At 32.5% G+C, this 20,751-nt stretch overlaps 1 protein-coding gene and 1 pseudogene across 1 annotated transcript; both read left to right on the forward strand.

Moving 5' to 3' along the window:
- The first annotated feature begins 6,806 nt into the window (after positions 1-6,806).
- On the forward strand, positions 6,807-8,130 carry LOC107922514 (ethylene-responsive transcription factor 3-like; annotated as a pseudogene).
- Positions 8,131-14,280: 6,150 nt separating this feature from the next.
- LOC107921139 (uncharacterized) lies at positions 14,281-18,754 on the forward strand. Its single transcript, XM_016851008.2, has 4 exons — positions 14,281-14,757; positions 14,852-15,301; positions 18,193-18,502; positions 18,603-18,754. The coding sequence occupies exons 1-4, from the start codon at positions 14,371-14,373 to the stop codon at positions 18,737-18,739; spliced, it is 1,284 nt and encodes a 427-aa protein (XP_016706497.2). The 5' UTR covers positions 14,281-14,370; the 3' UTR covers positions 18,740-18,754.
- The last annotated feature ends 1,997 nt before the right edge of the window (positions 18,755-20,751 follow it).

The following is a 20,751-nucleotide window of genomic DNA, read 5'->3' on the forward strand; positions in this document are numbered from 1 at the left end:
AAAGATCGGTGGGACTTTCAAGGGAACATGTCAGCTTCTTTAGCTAAATTTACAGCAAATTTCAAGGATTGGAATAAGACTACCTACGGTCATATTACCTCTCATAAGATAAACCTGATATATAAGTTATTGGCCATTCAGAAGCAAACGGATCTCTCAGGTTCTAATCGTTTGGCCTTCATAGAAATGGACATCAGACAGGATTTAGAAAATGTTCTCCACCACGAGGAACTTCTCTGGAAGCAAAAGGTAATATGCGATTGGTTACATTTGGGGGATAAAAATACTAAGTATTTTCACTCTCGCACTTTACAACGGTGAAAAAAATAACCGTATTTCTACCATTCGTAATTCTTCTGGTGATTGGTTGTTTGATCCGGAGGCTATTGAATCAGAGGCGTCCAATTTTTTTTCAAATTTGTATGGTAAAATCTTGGGCCCATGATATCTTTGCCTCCTAATGGGTTTCCTTAGCTTGATTCTTCTAATATCAACTTTTTGGAAAGAGTGGCCACTGATGAATAAATTAAAAAGGCTTTGTTTGACATGGCTCCTCCAAAAGCTCCGGGTAGTAATGACTTTTATGCCCTCTTTTTCCAGGAGCAGTGGGGTACAATGGGCCCAGCTGTTTGTTATTAGGTGAAAATGGTATTTAATGGAGGCATTATTGATACTAAGCTTAATAACACATTGATTATTCTTATTCCCAAGTTTTAGAGTCATGAAGGGTTTTCTGTGGTTACTGATGAATAAATTAAAAAGGTTTTGTTTGACATGGCTCCTCTAAAAGCTCTGGGCAGTAGTAACTTTCATGCCCTCTTCTTCTAGAAACAGTAGGGTACAGTGGGCCCAGCTATTTGTGATTGGGTGAAAATGGTATTTAATGGAGGCGTTATTGATAATGAGCTTAATAACACATTGATTGTTCTTATTCCCAAGTTTTAGAGTCCTAAGGGGTTTTCTTAGTTTTTTCCCATAAATCTTTGTTATGTTTTCTACAAGTCGGTGATGAAGGTAATAGCTAACCATTTTAAGCTTACCTTTCCAAAAATTATTGCGCAGGAATAGACAAGAATTATTGTAGGACGTAATATCACCGATAATATTGTCATTGCACAAGAGGTCATCCATTCTATGAAGAGTTGCAAAAGTAGGAAGTGGATGGCGATAAAAATTTATTTGGAAAAAGCCTAAGATCGTGTGCGATGAGATTTTATTGATGCTTCTCTTCAAACGGAAGATATCCTTAGTTATATCAGAAATGTTATTGTTTATGCTATTTCTAACTCTACCATGCAGGTTTTGTGGAAGGGAGCTCCAACGTCTAAATTTAGGCCTATCAGGGGAATTTGGCAAGGTTGTCATCTCTCTCCCTACTTTTTTGTACTACGTATGGAATGGTTAGGGCATTCTATTAGCTCAGCTTTGTCTAAAGGGGATTGGAGCCTTATATGTTTATCTCGTTCGGGACCGGCTCATTCGCATATTTTCTTCACCGATGATTTTGTTATTTTTTGCAAAGCGGATGAGAAGCATGGAAGATTATTAAAGGAAATTCTGAATGATTTTTGTGAGCTTTCAGGACACAAGGTTAATCCTAGGAAAACTAATGTATTATTTTCCAAAGGAGTTGATGAGTCTATGGCTAGTATACTCAGTAATTTGCTTGGTTTCCAAATGGTGCACGATCTTGGTCATTATCTTAGAGTTACCCTTTTCCATAAGAGAGTCATTAATAGTACCTTACATTTTGTGATTGAGAAAGATCGAACGAAGCTACAAAGTTGGGATGCTCGTCAGTTGCATTTTATTGGTAGGGCTACTTTAGCGCAGTCAGTTCTTCTAGCCATACCCAGTTAATTCATGCAGTCCATGATGATTCTTAGGAAAATCTGCGACAAGATTGAATGTTTAGTGAGGCGTTTCATTTGGGGGACCTCTGATGGTAAGAAAAAGATGTCGTTAGTAGGTTGGGATTCTATATGCCAACCCAAGTAGTGTAGAGGACTTGGCATGAAACAATTACGGGAATAGAACATCTATTTTTTACTGACACTTTGTTATAAAGTGGTTTTTGATAATGAAGCTATTAAGGTTCGTGTTCCCAGATCTAAGTATGGGTTGAATGGTTCTTTACCAATTAGTATAGCGAATGCGATAAGCTCTTTTCTATGGAAGTCGCTTTCAAAAGTGTGGACCCTTTTACGTGAAAATCTGATATGGTCTGTTGGTGATGGGAATAAAATTCGTTGTTGGACAGGTCAGTGGATTCCTAATGTTGGACCTTTGATTAACTATTTGCCTGCCAGTGCTAATGTTAATACTGATTGTTTGCTTTAGTGATTTGGTCATAGGAGAAGGCAACTGGAACCTCAATTTTTCGCAGGTTTAGCTACCAGAGGAGATTATTACTCACATTATGAGAATTCTTCCTCCTCATCTAGCTTAAAGACATGATACACTGTCTTAGTGTCATACTTCAACTCGCGCTTCCTCTATTAAAAGCGTGTACAAGCTGTTGAAGGAGGACTCTTAGAGCTCTAGAGACGATTTATGGAAGAGAACATGGAAAATTTTGGGTCCGCAAAGAGTCCGTTTCTTTTTTTGGACAGTTCTTAAGCAAAGACTTCTCACCAATATGGAAAGAGTTAGGCGTGGCTTAGCTATAGATTCTTCTTGTTCGATCTGTGGACATTAGAGGTGATCATGGGCCGAGCCGGGTTCGAGTCGGGCCTAGACAAAATTTTAGGCCTATTTTCTAAGCCCAAGCCCGGCTCAGCCCGAAATATAGGCCTAAAAATTTATCTAAGCCAGACCCGAAAGAAAGTTGCTAAGCCCGAGCTCAGCCTGGCCCGGCACATATTAAATTTTAAGACACTAAAAAGTATATATTTAATATATATTTTATTAAAAAGTATATTTTATTAAAAATAAAAAATATATATAATTAATATATAATTCGGGCCGGGCCAAGCTCGAGCCAAAAAAGTTTTACCCGAGGCTTGGCCCGTTTTCTAAATGGGATTCATTTTTTGCCCAAACCCATATTTCGAGCCTATATTTTTACCCGAACCCTCCTATTTTTCGGGTGGGCCGGGTAGGCCAACCTATGATCACCTCTAGTGGACATGATTCTAAGGACATTTTGCACATTATTCGAGATTGCATAGTGGCTATGGAAGTCTGAAAACAGGTAGTCCCAGGAAACCAACAACCTTATTTTTTCTTTAACTCTCTGCACGAATGGATCTCTTTTAATTTGCATGATACTTTGATGCTTCATGATGGGGAAATCAGTTGGGCTTGCCTTTTCGGATTATTAGCTTGGCGTTTATGGAAGAATCGAAATCTTTTCATCTTTCAAAAGAAATCTTGGAGCTCTAGCAAGATCATTAAAGTTTCCATGTGTTGGGCCAAACAATCTTCTTTGGCTCCTAGAGATGTTTTGATTGATAACACAATTCTACCTCATGAGGAGCTTTTACCCAGGGATTAGACCTTTCTTAATACCGATGGTGCTGTTCAAGTAACATCAGGAAGAGCAGCTGCTGGAGGAGTGGTATGAGATGGTACTGGTGATTGGGTGATTGGTTATAACAGATTCCTAAGGAATTGTTTGATATTTGATGCAGAACTTTGGGGCATTCTGGATGGCTTAAAACTCATCCAACGTAAAGGTCATAGCAATGTGGTTATTCACTCAGATAGCTTGGAGGTAGTCAAAGCTTTTCATGGCAATGTTTCGAAGATTTCAAACTCTGCTCTGATTAGAAGAATACACCGTATTTTGTCCCAAGAAAGTCATTGGACTTTAAGATATATCCCTAGGGAGGAGAATCAATGTGTTGACTATCTTGCCAAATTGGCCTTTGAAAGGAAGGAGGATTTACAACTGGTTGAGCCGTGTTAGATTTCCTTAAATCAGATTAAGAGAGAAATTTTTGTATATCTCGAATATTTCATGTAATTTAATTTTGTTATGTTTCTTTTCAAAAAAAAAAATTGATTACAAAAATTAAGGTAAAGAATTATGGGAAATAAATCACAACAATTAAGGGATAATTTATATAAAATAGAGTCAGTATTCAAAGCCCACCCTTCTTCCGTTCATTTTATGCATCCATGAAGGTCTATAAATAGGATTCATGTAAAGATGATGAAACAGAATAAAGAATTATAAATCAAAGATGTAAAAGATAGTGTATAATGATCATATTAAAATTAATGAAAAAATGTTGAAAAGCTTAAAATGAACAACAAAAGATTTATCAAAAAAATTCAATTGATTGGTGTAATTCATAGGTTGAATAATATACAATATTTTAGTTTATATTATTTGAGAAAATGTACAAAATTTTTTAAAAATAAAATTAATACGCATAATTAATCCACGCATCCCACAGGATAAAACACCTTACAAAGCTCCATAAAATAAAAGACTAGAACAAAATCTGTCACATAGACAAATATTTTTTCTTCGATAAGGAGAAAAAAAATTCTGCACACCTAAAATTTTAAGGTTGATCCATGAGGGGCAAAAAAAAAAAAGAAAGTGTTTTGCTATTATATTTTAATTAGAAAGGCAATAAAAAATATTTTAAAAAAATAAAGTAAAAATTAATTTTTAAATTTAATAATTTTTCTCAATTTAATATTTATATTTTTTTATATTAACTTGTAATCTTTAATTCTGTAAAATAATATAATTTTTAAACATCGTTGCATGAGATTCTCTTAAAATGTCATGTAATCACATAATTTTTAAATATAAAATATTTAAAAATTGAAAATGTTTATAAAATATATTTATAGAAAATTATAAAGATTCTAGAAAGTAGTTTAAAAAATAGTTAAAAGATTTACATTATTCTCAAAAAAATGGGCATTCAAGTTGTTTCATACCTAAACATTTTTTGTCCAAGTTCATTAAGAACATGATTTAAAAAAAAATATTTTTATAATTTCAAAATAAGTTCTCAAAATTTTTAATTTTTATTTTATTTTTATGGGATAAATCTGGAGGTACAAATGTTCTAAACATGTATATTAAAATTTTAAAGTTTTTATTTTCTAATTTCTTTAATAAGTATTTAGAATTTCCTTATAAAATTCGTATATATAATGATAAAGTGAAATTGAATTTGAAGGAAAAGAAAGATGAATAGGTAAAGAAGGTATTAGAGTTGATGAGCAACTCTCCTTAATTAAAACCTATAGTAATTAAGACTTGGGTTGGTTGCTCTTTTACACAAAATCCACATAAAGATTAAAATCCCGTTTTTACCCCCACCTTAACTATAAATCTAGTCATAGGATCCCTTGTGCTTAAGGACATAAACAACATCCTAAATTATATTCCCTTATACTTAAATTTCAACTTTGACCAACACTGTTGATACGATGTTTGCGTATTTTCTAAATTTTTATTTATATTTTAAAAAGCATATTTTCTCACGTAATGCAATACATAGCAACTTTAATTAGGAAACAAAAGGAAAGTCTTCTCAAATGAAGCTTGGACTATAATAAACCAAAAATAAAATCATTTAAAATTTAGCTAAGATGTTGAAATGGGGCAGGTGAGCCATGATGGACGGTAGTTATACCGATAACTATAGGGTTTCACAAATAAATATCAAGGATTTTAGCCAAGACATGAATAAAGATTTTAAGTCTTGATTCGATTTTATATTGTAATTGTTCAGATATATTTTTATAATTACATTTATATTTATAGATTCTAAAATAGGTTAATAAATCAATTATTATCTCAAAACATTAGAAAAATACATCTAGTTACATAAAATTTATTATTTATTATTGTTCTTGTAAGAGATTGGGCATTGTAGGGGTTTACCAAGCATTAACTGTTTTTATATCGAAAATTAAGAAAAATAATATATGGTTTTTGAATTGGGTTGAGAAAGGGATCAAAATCAAAGTTTAAAATAAGTTGCGCTTTGATGAATCTTTCGACGTGTTTTGGAATTTTTTGTCATTGGAGGTCTTAGGTAAAAAAATAAAATATATGAATAAGTTTTTTTAAAAAAGATTAATATTTAACATTTTTTTTAATTTGTAGTTAAAAATTACTATGTGGATAGTTACAAACATTAAATTAAATAAACAACTCATATTATTACACATACGAAATTACAAGATGAAAAATTAAAATTAAAATTCAATGAAGATTATTAATTTAATATTGAGGATTAGAAGTTGTGCACAATGTTGAAGAATAATTATGGCAGGTCATTCAGAAAAGCAACATATTGGACTCAATATTTCCAATTCCATCATCACATTCATAATTTTATATAATGCCTTTTTGGTCCCCTTGAATCCACATTTCAACGTTACCTTGCTTTTATCCTTCTCCCTTTTCTTGATATTTTAGGGTGAGTTTAAATGGGCAGTATCTTTAATCACAATTGGTGTTAAAAAAACAATGAACCAAAGAAATTATAAAATAAAGAATGGAGTAGGATAAAAGGAAATGCAGAGAAATTGGCGGGAAAAAGCTGCAAAATGGGTGGAAGGAGGAGATGAAATCAAAACCTTCTCTTAACCCAAGATTTTTAGTTCCTCTTTTTTAAAGAATAAGTGGCCCTCATTTGAAAACTCCTATGCCACGCAATGGTACCAAAGTTGGTCAAAAGACTCAAAACTCGATAAAACCCTTGGGGTGCCATGGAAAAAAAGAAAGATGGATTACTGACAAAATTAATTAAAAAAGACCAAGGGCTTCTATGTCATTTCATTTATCACATTAAAAGAAAAAAGAAGCGAGTCGGTATGTGGGGGCAAGACAATCGAGAAAAAGGAGGAAAACCCATTTTAGCCATAAAATATTCACTCTATTCCCAAAAAAAAGAAAATTAATAATATCATAATTTTGTTTGGTTGTGTGTAGAAGAGAAGGGCCTCTCTTCTGGTGCCATCCAGTTCTTAGCCCACCAATCTTCTTCTTCCTCCTCCTCCCTTGTTTCCCTTTCCTGCCCATTTCCATCTTCCTTCTTTCCTTCCTCTTTCCTTTGTCTTCTTGCTTTATCTTCCCTTTATCTTCAATCTTTTCTGTTCTGTTTTTTTCTTAGATTCATAGGTAAGTTCGTTTTGGTTGGCTTGATTATTTCCTCACTTCCCTTCTTTTTTGGTTCATCGTGATCTTTTCATCAACCCCTTTTGATTGTTATATAGATTGTTACTATTCTTTTAATCTTTTAAATATTTTTTTTCCATGAGGAGAGGGAGAGGTGCCGCAGCTGCAAACGCCGTAGCTAGGAGACCGGCACTGCAACCCAGCGGATCTATTAAAGAGCCGAGATACAGAGGTGTTAGAAAAAGGCCATGGGGCAGATTCGCGGCCGAGATTCGAGACCCTTGGAAGAAGACCAGGGTCTGGTTAGGGACGTTCGACTCGGCCGAAGAAGCCGCTCGAGCCTACGATACGGCGGCGAGGACGCTCCGTGGACCCAAAGCTAAAACAAATTTCCCCATAAATTCTTCAAATATCCCGGCTTTTCCTTTCGAAACCAATCATCACCACAACGAAGGGTTCATCGACCAACGCCGGTTATATCCGATGGGCGAATTTCATGACCCCGAAGTGAATCCACAGAGACCCACGAGGAGTAGCATGAGTAGCACGGTGGAGTCGTTTAGTGGACCCAGACCGGCCCAACCACCGCAAAAGTCGGCGGACTTCGCGGTGGTTTCGACTAGGAAGTACTATCCGAGGCCGCCGCCAGTAGAGCCAGAGGATTGTCATAGTGACTGTGATTCATCATCGTCGGTGGTTGATGATGGGGATATCGCGTTGTCTTCTTGTCGGAAAACTTTGCCTTTCGATCTCAATTTTCCACCCTTGGATGAAGATGGAAGATCTCCAGTGTACTGCTTTATGTCTTTGATCGCGATGCCGGTGATGAATGATGATGATCGATTATTGGATCTCTTTTTCTTTTTTAAAAAATGTTAGCTTTTTTTAAGCGGAAAAAAAATATGAGACATGGTTAAGATGAAATGGTCTTAATCTCCCTATGCGTATGAAATTGAATCCCTTTGATTTTTATCAAATGATGATATCTTTGTTGCTAGAAATATGATGATGATTTAGGGTTTGTGGTGTTACGGATCTTTCTTTGTATAATATCCCTCACAAATGGATTAAAACCATCCATTTACTGCTTTTTTTTTTTTGCTTTCTTTTGTTTGTTATTTTAGAAAGAAAAAAGTAAAAATATGAAACAAGGATCAAAATGAACAAATGGGTCTTCATTGTATCATTCAATGATAATGATGATGCTATTATCAGATCTAGATTTAGGGTTCTTGACATCTTGCTTTTGTTCTTCAAATTTGTCTCATTTTCTTGGGTTGAATCTTCATTCAAAACATATATGTGCTTTGTTTTTGTTAGCTCTGATTTTGTATTTTGTGTTTTTCTTTTTCAACATTACAATGTATTAATTTTTAATTAAAAGAACTGGGTAGATTTTGGAAGTCTTGCATCTTTGATGTATGGGTAAAATAATAAATGTGGTAGATGCATAGAATTTAAGCAATAAATTCGGTGACAATAGAGGATTTTTCATGCCGTAGCTGTGAATCAATTTAATGTACCAATTTAAAAAACTTTCTTCATATCATTTTTGCTTCCAATAAAAGTAAAAGAAGAAGAATGATGATTGCATTGCATTGTTGATTGTTTTGAATCAACATTGGTTTAAATCGGAAGGCACCTTGAAATTTGATCTAACTTGATGGAAATTTCCAATTGCACTGTTGGTGGTTTGTTTGTTTATGGACTTGTTTTCCTTTATTTTCTTCTGGGTTTTGACTGAAAATGACCTAAAATTCAGGATTGAGATGTTTCAAGGATACTTCAGCTCATATGGCATATGCCTTGCATTTTTTGCTTTTCTAATTTCACCTTTCTTTGGTGCTTCATTCATGCATTCATTCATTTGTCCTTTTCTTTCCTTTTCTGATGTGGTGTTCCTTGTTTATGGTTTTGAGCATAAAATGTTCTGATTAATCTAATAACATTATGTAAAATCATATAAAAAAAATTAAACAAAGAGCTAAAGAGCTGAAAAAGTTGATGTTGGAGATAGGGAACCAATCATATGCATCTTTGCAGCTGTTGCCAATGCCATCCAGTGAGCTGATGAGATGGTTTTCTGCTATATTTATATATATATATTTTTTAATTCACAAACTTATCAGATTTTTGTGATTGAGGTCTAAATGGGGTGTACCAAATTTTGGGTCATAATTATTATGATATGCAAACAAAATGGTTCCAAATTCCAATTGAAGAAAGCCTGGTGAAGTTGGTATATATATTATTTTCCAGTAAGATAAAGAGAGAACAAATTCAGTTAAGAAGATGAGGAGAAATAGGGCACATTAATGGTCCCAAATGATAAAAAAGGAGGAAAGTTCCTTTGTGTAGCATTGGAAACCAGGAAGTATAGAGGTAACTGTTTAAATGGTTCCTTCTCTATTTACTCAACTCAATACTATAATTTCATAGTTTTAGGCCCCATTTTCTTACCCTCACAGGAAAATGGGATGTATCGGAAATTCACAGATATAGCAAGTTTTTAACAGTTCAATCCCAACTTATATTTTTTATTCGTGGTTAGGTTTCTATACTGGGCCACCTAAAACTGTGGCTTGGCTCAAGGGTAATACACTCAGCTTTACCCAAACCAATAACATCTAAAGCCTTTAGTTTCAGTGTCATATTATCTTGGATAATACTCCAATTCAAATGGTGATTTTATTTGTTCAAAGTAACTCGGAGAAGCTGTCATATTTTACCTATCCATGTGTCGAATCCATCTTTTGGGAGTGTTTTTGCTTCATTTGCTTCTGTTACTTTGCACTCTTTATACAGGTCTTTTTTGGAGAGTTGAAACTTGTTGTAGGTGAGGTAATTGGGGTGAATGATTGTAGCAGGTTAAAGATATCCACTAGGATGCAATTGTTTGTTGTGTAAGTGTGAATTGGGTTTTAGTCAATAGATTTTTGGATCAATTGTTGAATAAATTATTCACCAAGCTAAGCTTTATAAAGTGGGATTGTTTTTCAAACTGTGTTAACAAAGCTTGTGTGTCTATTTCTCTCTTTGCCTTATTCCTTTATTACCTACTTTAAACTCTTTCAATATTAGTTGAAAGATTGAATTAGGACGAAATGCAAACTTATTCATTTTAAGAGAAAATGACAATGTCAAAACTTATTTCATTTAAATGTCTAACGAAAACTTTAATTATTGTTCTAAGCAAGTCTTATATAAACATCGTCCCTAAGTCCTTCCAACCACTTTTTATGTATAGGATAAATTTAATCATAGTTTTATGTGATTTTTACCTATGAACCTAATTTATTGTGCTGTCAAAATATGTAAATGCAAAAAAAGGAATATTAAAAAGTTATTGATCGCCTTTGGTTGGCTTTAGAGTGATTTTTTTTATTCATATTCTCCATTGATCCATACTAGCCACCAAGTTTCAGGCTTTTTCTTTAAAAAGAAAAAAATAAGTGGCTGTAAAAGAAGAAGTTTGGCAGAATGATTTTCGAGCCCCAAAACAAATGAATCAATGCATTATGCATAACAACTTTCCTTGTCAAAGAAAACATCCGTAGATTATGTTTAAAGGGAGAAAAACCTTCTTCAATTCATAGGTGCATCTCTCGAAATCAGAAATTTTTTTATATGGGTTTGAAATTAAATTATAATTTTTAAAGAATTAAATAAAATTTTTTTATTTTTAGGGAGCCAAAGTGTAATTTTACCTTTATTATATGGAAAAATTTTCATTTTAAGGGGTCCCTAGTTTCACCATTGCTCTCTATCTGTATGTTTATAGATTATAAGTTAAAGGGTTAATACGTAGTTTGTCCTTTAAATTTGTTCAAACGCATTTTAATTGGTACCTAAATTTGTATTCCATCAACCAGGTTGGTACCTCCACACTAACACTATTAATTTGGGTTGACGTGGCACATGGCATCCTATAGTGATACATGGCAGCTTTTCAATATAACACATGGCGAATACAAAATAAAAAATTAAACTTTTTTAAAAAATATATAAGATAATTTTAAAAAAGTATAATTTGTTGGACAAGTTTAGACATCAATTAAGTACTTTTTTTATAAGTTCAAGTACCAACTAAATACTTTCGAACAAGTTCAGGGGCAAGCTATATATTAACCCTTTAAAAAATAAGTTAACAAATTGAGACAATGTGTGTGACAAAATACAAATTTAGGTGCCAACTAAGTAAAATAAAATTCAAAAACCAATTAAATACTTTTGGATGAATTAATAAATTATATATTAATCCTAAATTAAAAAATGTCCAAAGGTTTATTTACGAGGAAGGCGTCGCTATTATTATTATTTTTTTGTAAGGGAGGCATCACCGTTTTTATTTTGACATTATACGGTAATAATAAATTTTCAATTTTCGTGTCTATATAGTCAAATTTATTATTTAATCTTTATCTTCTATGTAAAAGGAATGCCTTTGGGGTAGAGGTATTTATAAGCCGGGTCGGGTTTAACAAAAATTTTAAGCCCATTTGTTAGGCCTAGGCCTAAAAAATTGGCCTAAAATTTTGTCCAATCCCAGTTTAGATAAACATGCTAAAACTCGAGCCCAGTCCAGTTTGCCCATATTAATTTTTTATATAATTTTTAAATATATATAATATATCAAAAATATTAAAAATATTAAAATAAATATTTCTTAGCAAATTGAAAATAAATTTTAAAAAATATGTATACTTAAATTAACACTAAAATAGATACAACTTAACAAGCAAATGCCTTTAAAATAATAACAAAATTAATAATAAAATAAGTGTTATACAATATCCAAACGATAATAATAAAATAGTAGTAATACAATAGTGAAATGATAGCAAAATAGGGATAAAACAATAAGAAAATAACAGAATTTGTTTATTCTTGTATGAATTTGGGCCAGGTTGAGTTGGGCCCGGGCAAAAAATGCATTACTCGAGGCCTGACCTATTTTTAAACGGACATTATCTTTTTGCCTAAGCTCATTTTTTGGGCCTATATTTTTACCTAAACCCTCACATTTTTCAAGTAGCCCAAGCTATGAACAAATCTTCTTTGGAGTAAGGAGGCATTCCAAGTCATAATTTTTTTAGATAATATAATAATATTTTAATTCTTATATTATACATTTAATTTCTTCTAATTTTTAATATATTTATACTCTTTTTTTCCTTATATATATATCTCTTAAAAGCATAATGATTTATTTATTTATTTATCTTTTTTTAGCTTTTAAACTTGTGTTGTTTGTTAAATCACCCCAAATGAATAAATAAGTTAACATCTATTAACTTTGGTGATGTGACATACACGTGGATGCCACATCATCAATTAATTAATTTTTTTAATTTTAAAAATTCAAAAAAAAATTAATAAAAATAATATATTTTTTAAAAATTAAAAAGTATAAAAATTTTAATATTTTAATATTTTAATTTTTAAAAATTAATTAATTATTAACGTGACATAAATGTGAACTGCCATATTAATGCCACATCAACAAAGTTAATGGACGTTAATTTTTATATCTATTTTGGGATGATTTGACAAATAATACAAGTTTAAGAGCTAAAAGATATGAAAATTAAATGGGGGGCTAAAGTGAATTTTTTTATAAAGTTAGAGGGTTAATTAAATCATTATGTCTATATTAAATGTTATTGTCATTCCTTATGTTATTTTATTTTTTTAAAATTAGATAGTAATGATGGAATTTTAGTTTTCATCTTTATAGTATGTTCAAAATTGTGATCTAATCATGCCGATTGAATTTTAGTTCAATTAACATTGATATTGTTGTCAGTGTAAGAGGATGTGAGTTCGAGTGCACTAAAGTGCATTATCCTCCTATTTAAGGATTGAGGAGGGATTATAAATAATTTTAAATATTATTTAAAAAGAGCATATATAATAAAAATTTATCATGACATTAATGTCAAAAAAAATTATGATGTAATCACTTTTTTATGTGACACATGTCACTATTCAAAACCTTTCTATATTTTCTTTTAGATTATATAATAATGGCGAATTTTCAATTTTTGTATTTATACTATGCTCAAATTTATTATTCAATATTGATACTTTAATTTTGATAGCTTGATATCTCAACTTTATAATGTCATTTATTAGTCTAAATATTTTATTTTAATTAAAATATTGATTCAATTTTCTAAAAACTGGCAATACTGTTAAATTTTTTTTGTTAAATTAAGGTCCATTACAAAGACATTTTTTTTCTTACATGACGATCAAGACTGTTTTTTTTAATTTAAAAAATATAACATTAGTAAATTTAATAGAAAAATTTAATGGTGTTAACAATTGAACCTAAAATTTTAAAATTTCAAAAATAAAAGGACTAAATTATAAAAAAAATATAGACTTAAAACATATTTTAACATTTTCATTATTAAAACCTGAGAAGAGTTTTGAGAAATCCTTTTCAGTGTTAAAATTTGTAATTAGATGTTTTATTTTCCTTTTAAAATTCTTTGTGTGTCCTTTAAAAATCTGAAGAGTTTAATTAAGTTTTTAAAATTAGATCCTAATATTTTTTTAAAATTAAATCCTTAATACCACGCCGAAGTAGTCATAGAGTTGTCGTAATTAATTAATTAATTAATTAATTAATATAAATTGGATCTAAGTTGTGACGTAATAACAATTTTGTTTGAAAGCATGAGAGGATAAGTGGAAAGGGAGTTCCAATCTTGGGATTATAGTTTTGGTATGTGTATTAATTATTAATTTAAAAATTTTAAAGTTTGAACAAAGTGTTTTGGACTTATGTCGTGTAAGAAGATGAGTGCAATATTTACCAAGATTTGGTTGGAATACAATGCTTTAGGGATAATTTATCATCCTAGCAATCAATCAATCAATAGCCCCTACCCAATGACCATATCACAGAGTAGCAAAGGTACCCACGTCCAACCAGCTTTATTCCCCCATTCTAAACTATTATAATATTAATCAACTGTTAAATACCTAAATCTGGAATGAACTATCAACACCTATAACTCAAGTCTTAGTATTTAAATATAGTAATAAACAATTAATTGTCTGACTTCCCATGTGGCAGTATCATGTGCTGAGATAGATCTTTGCCATCTACAGTGATGGTGATTAGGCTGATTACCCCCTCCATTAATTTTTTAAGTCCCTTCTCCAAGCTGTCTCATTGATGATCTGTAAACAACAAAGAACCACTTGATCTTATATGTAATTCAGTGTTTCAAACAAGCCCTTCATTCAAGGGGGACAACATGGAACCGTTGGTGGAACGAACTAGGCTTGCAAGAACCATTTCTCACGCACAAGACGAGTTACAAAGCTTCAGAACATACCTGAGATGGATGTGCGTTGATCAATCCAACATTTGGATGGGTTGTTTGTCTTGGTTTATGTTCATCGTGTTCGGTCTCCTTGTTCCTTTGGTTTCCCACTTTATGTTAGCTTGTTCCACTTGTGATGCTACACATACTAGGCCTTATGATTGGGTGGTTCAGCTGTCGTTAAGCAGTGTCTCGGCCTTGTCTTTCGTTTGTTTGACGAGGTTCGTGAAAAAACATGGTCTGAGGAGGTTCTTGTTCCTTGATAAGCTTTGTGATGAAAGTGAGACTGTTAGGAAACAATACACTGTTCAGCTCAATGTATGTTTTTTTTTTCTTCCTAAAAAATTTCTGCTGTCATGCCTGTTGTTTTTAATTGAAAGTTTATGGATGTTCTTTAATTCAATATATGCAGAGGTCACTGAAGATTGTGTCATTTTTTGTCCTGCCGTGTTTCATAGCTGAGACTGCATACAAAGTATGGTGGTATGCCTCTGGTGCTTCCCAAATTCCTTTCTTAGGCATTGTGTGGTTGAGTGACACAGTGGCCTGCGTCATGGAGTTATGTTCCTGGCTCTACCGAACCACGGTCTTCTTCCTCGTGTGTGTCCTGTTTCGCCTCATCTGCAATCTCCAGGTTCTCCGGCTCCACGATTTCGCCAAGGTTTTCAATGTCGATTCCGATGTGGGTTCGGTGTTGCGCGAACACCTCAGGATCAGGCGGCAATTGCGGATCATTAGCCATAGGTATCGAGCATTCATAGTATGGTGCCTCATCTTGGTCACTTTCAGCCAATTCACTTCATTGCTTATCACTACGAAGAGTAATTCTCGATTGAATATTTACAAAGCTGGAGAACTTGCTGTAAGTTTGCGATCGAAAAAATCAAAACATACCCGAGTTCGATTAACATATATGATTCATCTGTTTTGTTGACACCATTTTTTGGATGAAAACGGGGTCAACTTGGGTTTTGAAAAATGAAACGGGAGTCGCCACCAATCCTTTTTTTTGATGAGGTGTGATCGGGTCACCTCGAAAAGTGGTTGTTTTTAATAAACAATTTAATTTTTATTAAAACAACGATTTTGGTCTGCGAAATTCAGAAAAACGGGTTCGGGAGTCGGTTACGCACGAGGAAGGGTTAGCACCCTCGATACGCCCAAAATTGGTACCTGGTTGATTACTTAATGTCTTGGTGTCGAAAATTAAAAACTCGAAAAGAATTTAAAAATACGATCCTTGTATTGAAACGTTGAAAATTTTCAGGAAAAAGGGGACATTTCACATTATTCGAGAAAGAGAATCATATCCAGTAAGTTAGGACACAATGTCTCAAATTCCCGATACGCGGATGAAAAATGCTTATTTAAAAGATATTTTATTATCTTGGTTTTAGAAATAAATCAGGCCCAGTAAGTTAGGGCACGATCTTTTCTTAATTCCCGAGATCGTTTAAAAACTTGAGTTTGAAAAGATTCGTGTTTTTAGATTTATTATGAAAATCGAAACCCATTAAGTTAGAGTACGATCCTTTTGAATCTAAACACGGAATATTTTTTAAAACAAATTTTGTCATACCGAGTAAAATAAAACACGAAAGTCGTAGTAAAAAAAATGTGAAAACAAATTACATTGTTGTTATACGTGGTAAAATCATAATACATATAAAAAATAAAAATAATACGAGCAATAGCAACGATATAAAATAAATAAAAGTCATACCTACAATCATATAAAATAACAATATATATAATCAAATAAATTAAAACATTCATTCAAAATAATAACGAAAATGAAATAAATAAGTAACAAATACAATTAAATATAAAAGGATATATATAGACATAAACTAAAATATGTATATATATAAATTAGCAAAATGTATAAAGTATATTTTAATATATAAAAGAAGCGATGAATATGTATATATAAAAATATGTACATATATATGGGTGTATAAAACTATGGAATATGAAAATAATAAAATACATATAAAAGTAAGTACATATATGTGTTGAAAAATAAAAGAAAGTATGTATGTACAAATTAAAGTTTAAAAATAATGAAAATATACGTATGTATACGAATAAATACGTTAATTTTGATACATGTTTAAAAAATATATTGAAAATGTATATATGTATTTATGTAAATTAAGATATACAAAAATATGTATGTACGTACATATAAAAATATATATATACTTATAAAATAAAAGGATATGTATGTATATAAATTAATAGTAACATGGGTGTATATACGGATTTATAAAAAAAGGTATATTTTAAACTATAAAGATTATGTATAAATATGTATATATTTAGGAAAATGAAAATATAAAAATGTATAGATATATACATAAGTTGAAAAATATATAAACTATATAAGTATATATGTTATAAAAACAATGTATGTATATCACAAAAATATATGCATGTATATGTATATGTGCCGAAAATCTAAATAAAATAAACATAAACAAATAAGTAATAATAATAATAATAATAATAAAATAAACAAAATAATAAAGTGGCTAAAAAAAGGCTAAATCGAAATAAAAAAAGAAAATACTGGGCGAATTTGGAATGACAAAGGACGAAAAGGACCAAAATGTGACTCGCGCGAAAGGATGGAGGGTCAAAACGGAAAATATTCCCACGTGGTCCAAACGACGTCGTTCTAACAAAGCCCGAGCAGACGGTCGATGGACCGAATCGTAAGAAAGATGGAAATTTAGGGCAAAATTAAAACAAATAATAAAAGGGAATAGGACCCAATTGTACGGCCTCAAAAAGCGGAAGGACTGAGGGTGCAAATAACCCCTCTGGTCCAAAAACACGCGGATCCCAGGCGGTACGGGTCGGGTCTCGGGTCAGGAGCCCAAAACGACGCCGTTTTGGGGCTGTCCTGACCCTATCAAAACGGTGCCGTTTTGCATTTACTATAAATATTAAAAAAACTTAAAACCCATCAGTTTTAACCATTTTAAAACAGAGAGAGAGCCTTCTCCTCTCACTTTCTCGGTCCCTTTTCGACCGGTCATCGGGCCACCGTCCAACGGCCGCCGCGCACGGTGGTCGGAGGCCCAAAATCGGACCTTTTCGGTCCCTTTTTGAAGCCAATCGCCTCTAGACCATAGATCCATGGCGGCATGTCGAGAAAGATGAGCCTAGAATCGGAAAACGAGGAGAGACCGCTCGTCTCCTCCTCCACCGGCGACGACGAAGACGGGCTCCGACGCCGGCCTTCGACACGAAATGGTCCTTTTCTTTTCCTTTATTTCTTTTGTTTATAAGAGTAGTCAAACAAAAATGAATAAATAAAAAAATGTAGAATGCCCGAATAGGAAAGAAGAAAAATGCTATCAACCTTCACTTTTCTTCTCTTTATTGAGTTGTTTTTTTTTTACCCAAAATCGGAGAGCCCCCCTCTGCCCCTTGTTACATTTTTCTTTTTTATTTATATAGCCGATTACAATGCCTATTTCTATTATTTTGCCCTGTTTGTGTCTCTGCCTTGCGTGTTTGTTCCTTTCCTTGCAGGTGGAGCAGATGGAGCGACGTCAGAAGGGCAGGTGATCGGCGGAGTTGGTGGCGGTGGCAGAGGGCAAGTGGACTAGGTGCGGCGGCTAGGGTTAGGGGTTAGGTCTAATTAGTGTTTTGGGCTATTTGGGCTGTGGGTTAGTTTGGGCTGTTAATTAGGGTAATGGGCTGGTTCAAATTGGGCCTGTACATGTTTCATTTTTGTTGCAGTTGTGCTCTATAACTCTTCTCACAGGACTCTGTATATTGCTTCGAAGTGCAACAAAGATAACACACAAAGCACAATCAGTTACGTCCCTTGCTTCAAAGTGGCATGTTTGTGCAACACTAGATTCCTTTGATGAAGGCGAGACCCCGAGGACTCCGGCCATCCATGACCAACAAGTGTTACCACACGTGGGTGCAAATGGTGAATCTGAAGGTGACGATCCCGGTGAAGAAGACGACGAGTTGGATAACTGCAAGCTGATCCCAGCACATGCTTATAGTACCATTTCATACCACAAGAGACAAGCTCTAGGTAATATATTTTATGTCACTTTTTTAATAAAAAAGAAGAAGCTGAATGTGTTGGTTTTAGTATAGGTGTTGATTTGCATTGATGGTTGCTTTGATGACAGTGACGTATTTTGAGAAGAATCAAGGTGGGATTACAGTATATGGGATAGCGTTGGATAGGAGCACACTGCACACCATTTTTGGGATTGAGTTATCATTTGTTCTATGGATACTTGGAAAGACCATTGGTATTTCTTGATTTTCAACTAGATCGATTATTGAATCAAATGCTTTCTTGCACAAACTTTTTTTTTTAAAGATTTTGAGCTCATGGGACAGTTTTTGTGTCTGGGTTTTATTTCTAATCCTCGTATCTTGTAATTTGGTAGAAGGAAAATTATTTGATATGTTTATAAAGGAGTTTTTAGTTCCATATATGAAACTTTGCTCCCATTAAATTAACACATGAGCTGCAAAACCTGGCTGCCACTATTTGGCTCTTTTGATATATTCAATCTAAACCATATTCACCATTAAACAAAACCAATCACACTTTTCACTTGAGTTTAATAGATCTGTCAAAAAACCTCGATAAATTACCTTCTTTACTATACTTTTCAACTTATTTTCCACTTTTCCCCCTTAACATGGGCATTCATGTCTTCTTCAGTTGCTTCGGATTCTTAACTTCTAGGTTTGATTCATCCTTTAGGTTCACCCCAATTTAATTGTCTTGTGTCAACCGTGTATTAATTCATTGGTTAAGGGTTAAGGTTTAGGGTTGGGTTTAAGCTAGTTTTTGTCTTGATTCGTTGCATTTTGATCCGTAGGAGAATCATCAATTTCACCATTATTGGCTAACGGCCGCCCCCATCAATTTCTTTTTGTTTGTTGTTAACATTAGGTGAAAATAAATTAGTAATTTGAAGGGCTTAGTATGACATGGAAAAAATATGACGTGGATTAATTTAATAAGATGGACTTGGTGGTAGGAAATGTTGGTATAATAATTTCTCTTTTTAAGTAAGGTTCAAATGATGATACGTATCATATTTAAGTTGGTGTAAAAAATAAAAGATTAACTATTAAAAATATTATTATTCGATGCGCTCGTGATAATATTTTTTATTCCACAAGCGAGATTATAAAATTGTCTTGTTCTAATGTATTTATGACCGTTTGAAAAATCATTTAATTATGAATTGAGGACATAATTGCTTGTAGTTACATATTTGTGTCTTGTTTGGATAACTACTATAATTAGTGGGTCTCACTTAATTAAATGTAATTGTAGTAATCCAATTACACTCTACATGATTTAAATTTAAAAATTATTTTTATACGATTAGTTTTTATTTTTAAATGTTTTGGTATAACAAAATAATTCTTAAATTCCCTCTATCAAATTTGCAAAAATTAATTTAACAACACATTAATTATTTTCAACTGTTGAAAAACTAAAAAAAAAGTTTCTAAATATTTTAAAAAATTATAAATGTCTTTGAGTACTCCTAAATTCAGGCCTTTAAAAAACAATCTCTAAGCTAAGTCTCAAGATCTCTCAAAGAGAATCTAATAAATCTTTTAAGAAAAGTATGGTATTGATACATTCAAAGTCAGTAGCCACAAGGCGTTTGAGAACAGTATGGTCACGATACATGTTCTTCTTAGTATTGAGACCTATTCAAAAAAGTATTGAGACTTATACATTGTCTTGACCCTTCAAACTGTATTAAATGTGCAAAACTAATGTCTCCAATGGCTAAAAGCTCCCTCCAATGACTTCAAACTTCTTCAAATCAATGAGAGGGTATAAATCTAGGTCAATAACACTTGAAGAGAGATACGAAACATGTGCAAGCATCAAAGTCAAGAGAAAAACTTCAAATTCTTCACTTCTCATTTTTCTCTTGTGCATAGTTTTTTTACTTATTGTAAAATCTTTTCTTACTCTTATATAATTGTATTTATAGCTTCACTCCAAACATATACCTATTAGAGGTTGATTGTTAGTTTGCTAATCTTCTTTTAATTGTAAAGATTATACTCAAGGTTTTTGATGTATAAAACTTTAAGAGGATTAGAGATGTTTCTAGTGTTTGATCTAATACCTTAAGCGTAGTATATTCGTTTTGTATACTTGTATTTTTTGAACAAATTGGTTTAATAAAATTTCAATTGATAACATTAATAGTTTTTGTATATTGTCCTTAATGTTTTTGCATGCAAAGAAAAATGGAAGCAAATATTGACTCATTGGTTATCTAACGT

The sequence above is a fragment of the Gossypium hirsutum genome, chromosome D01 (genome assembly GCF_007990345.1).
Source record: "Gossypium hirsutum isolate 1008001.06 chromosome D01, Gossypium_hirsutum_v2.1, whole genome shotgun sequence".
NCBI classification, from domain to species: domain Eukaryota; kingdom Viridiplantae; phylum Streptophyta; class Magnoliopsida; order Malvales; family Malvaceae; genus Gossypium; species Gossypium hirsutum.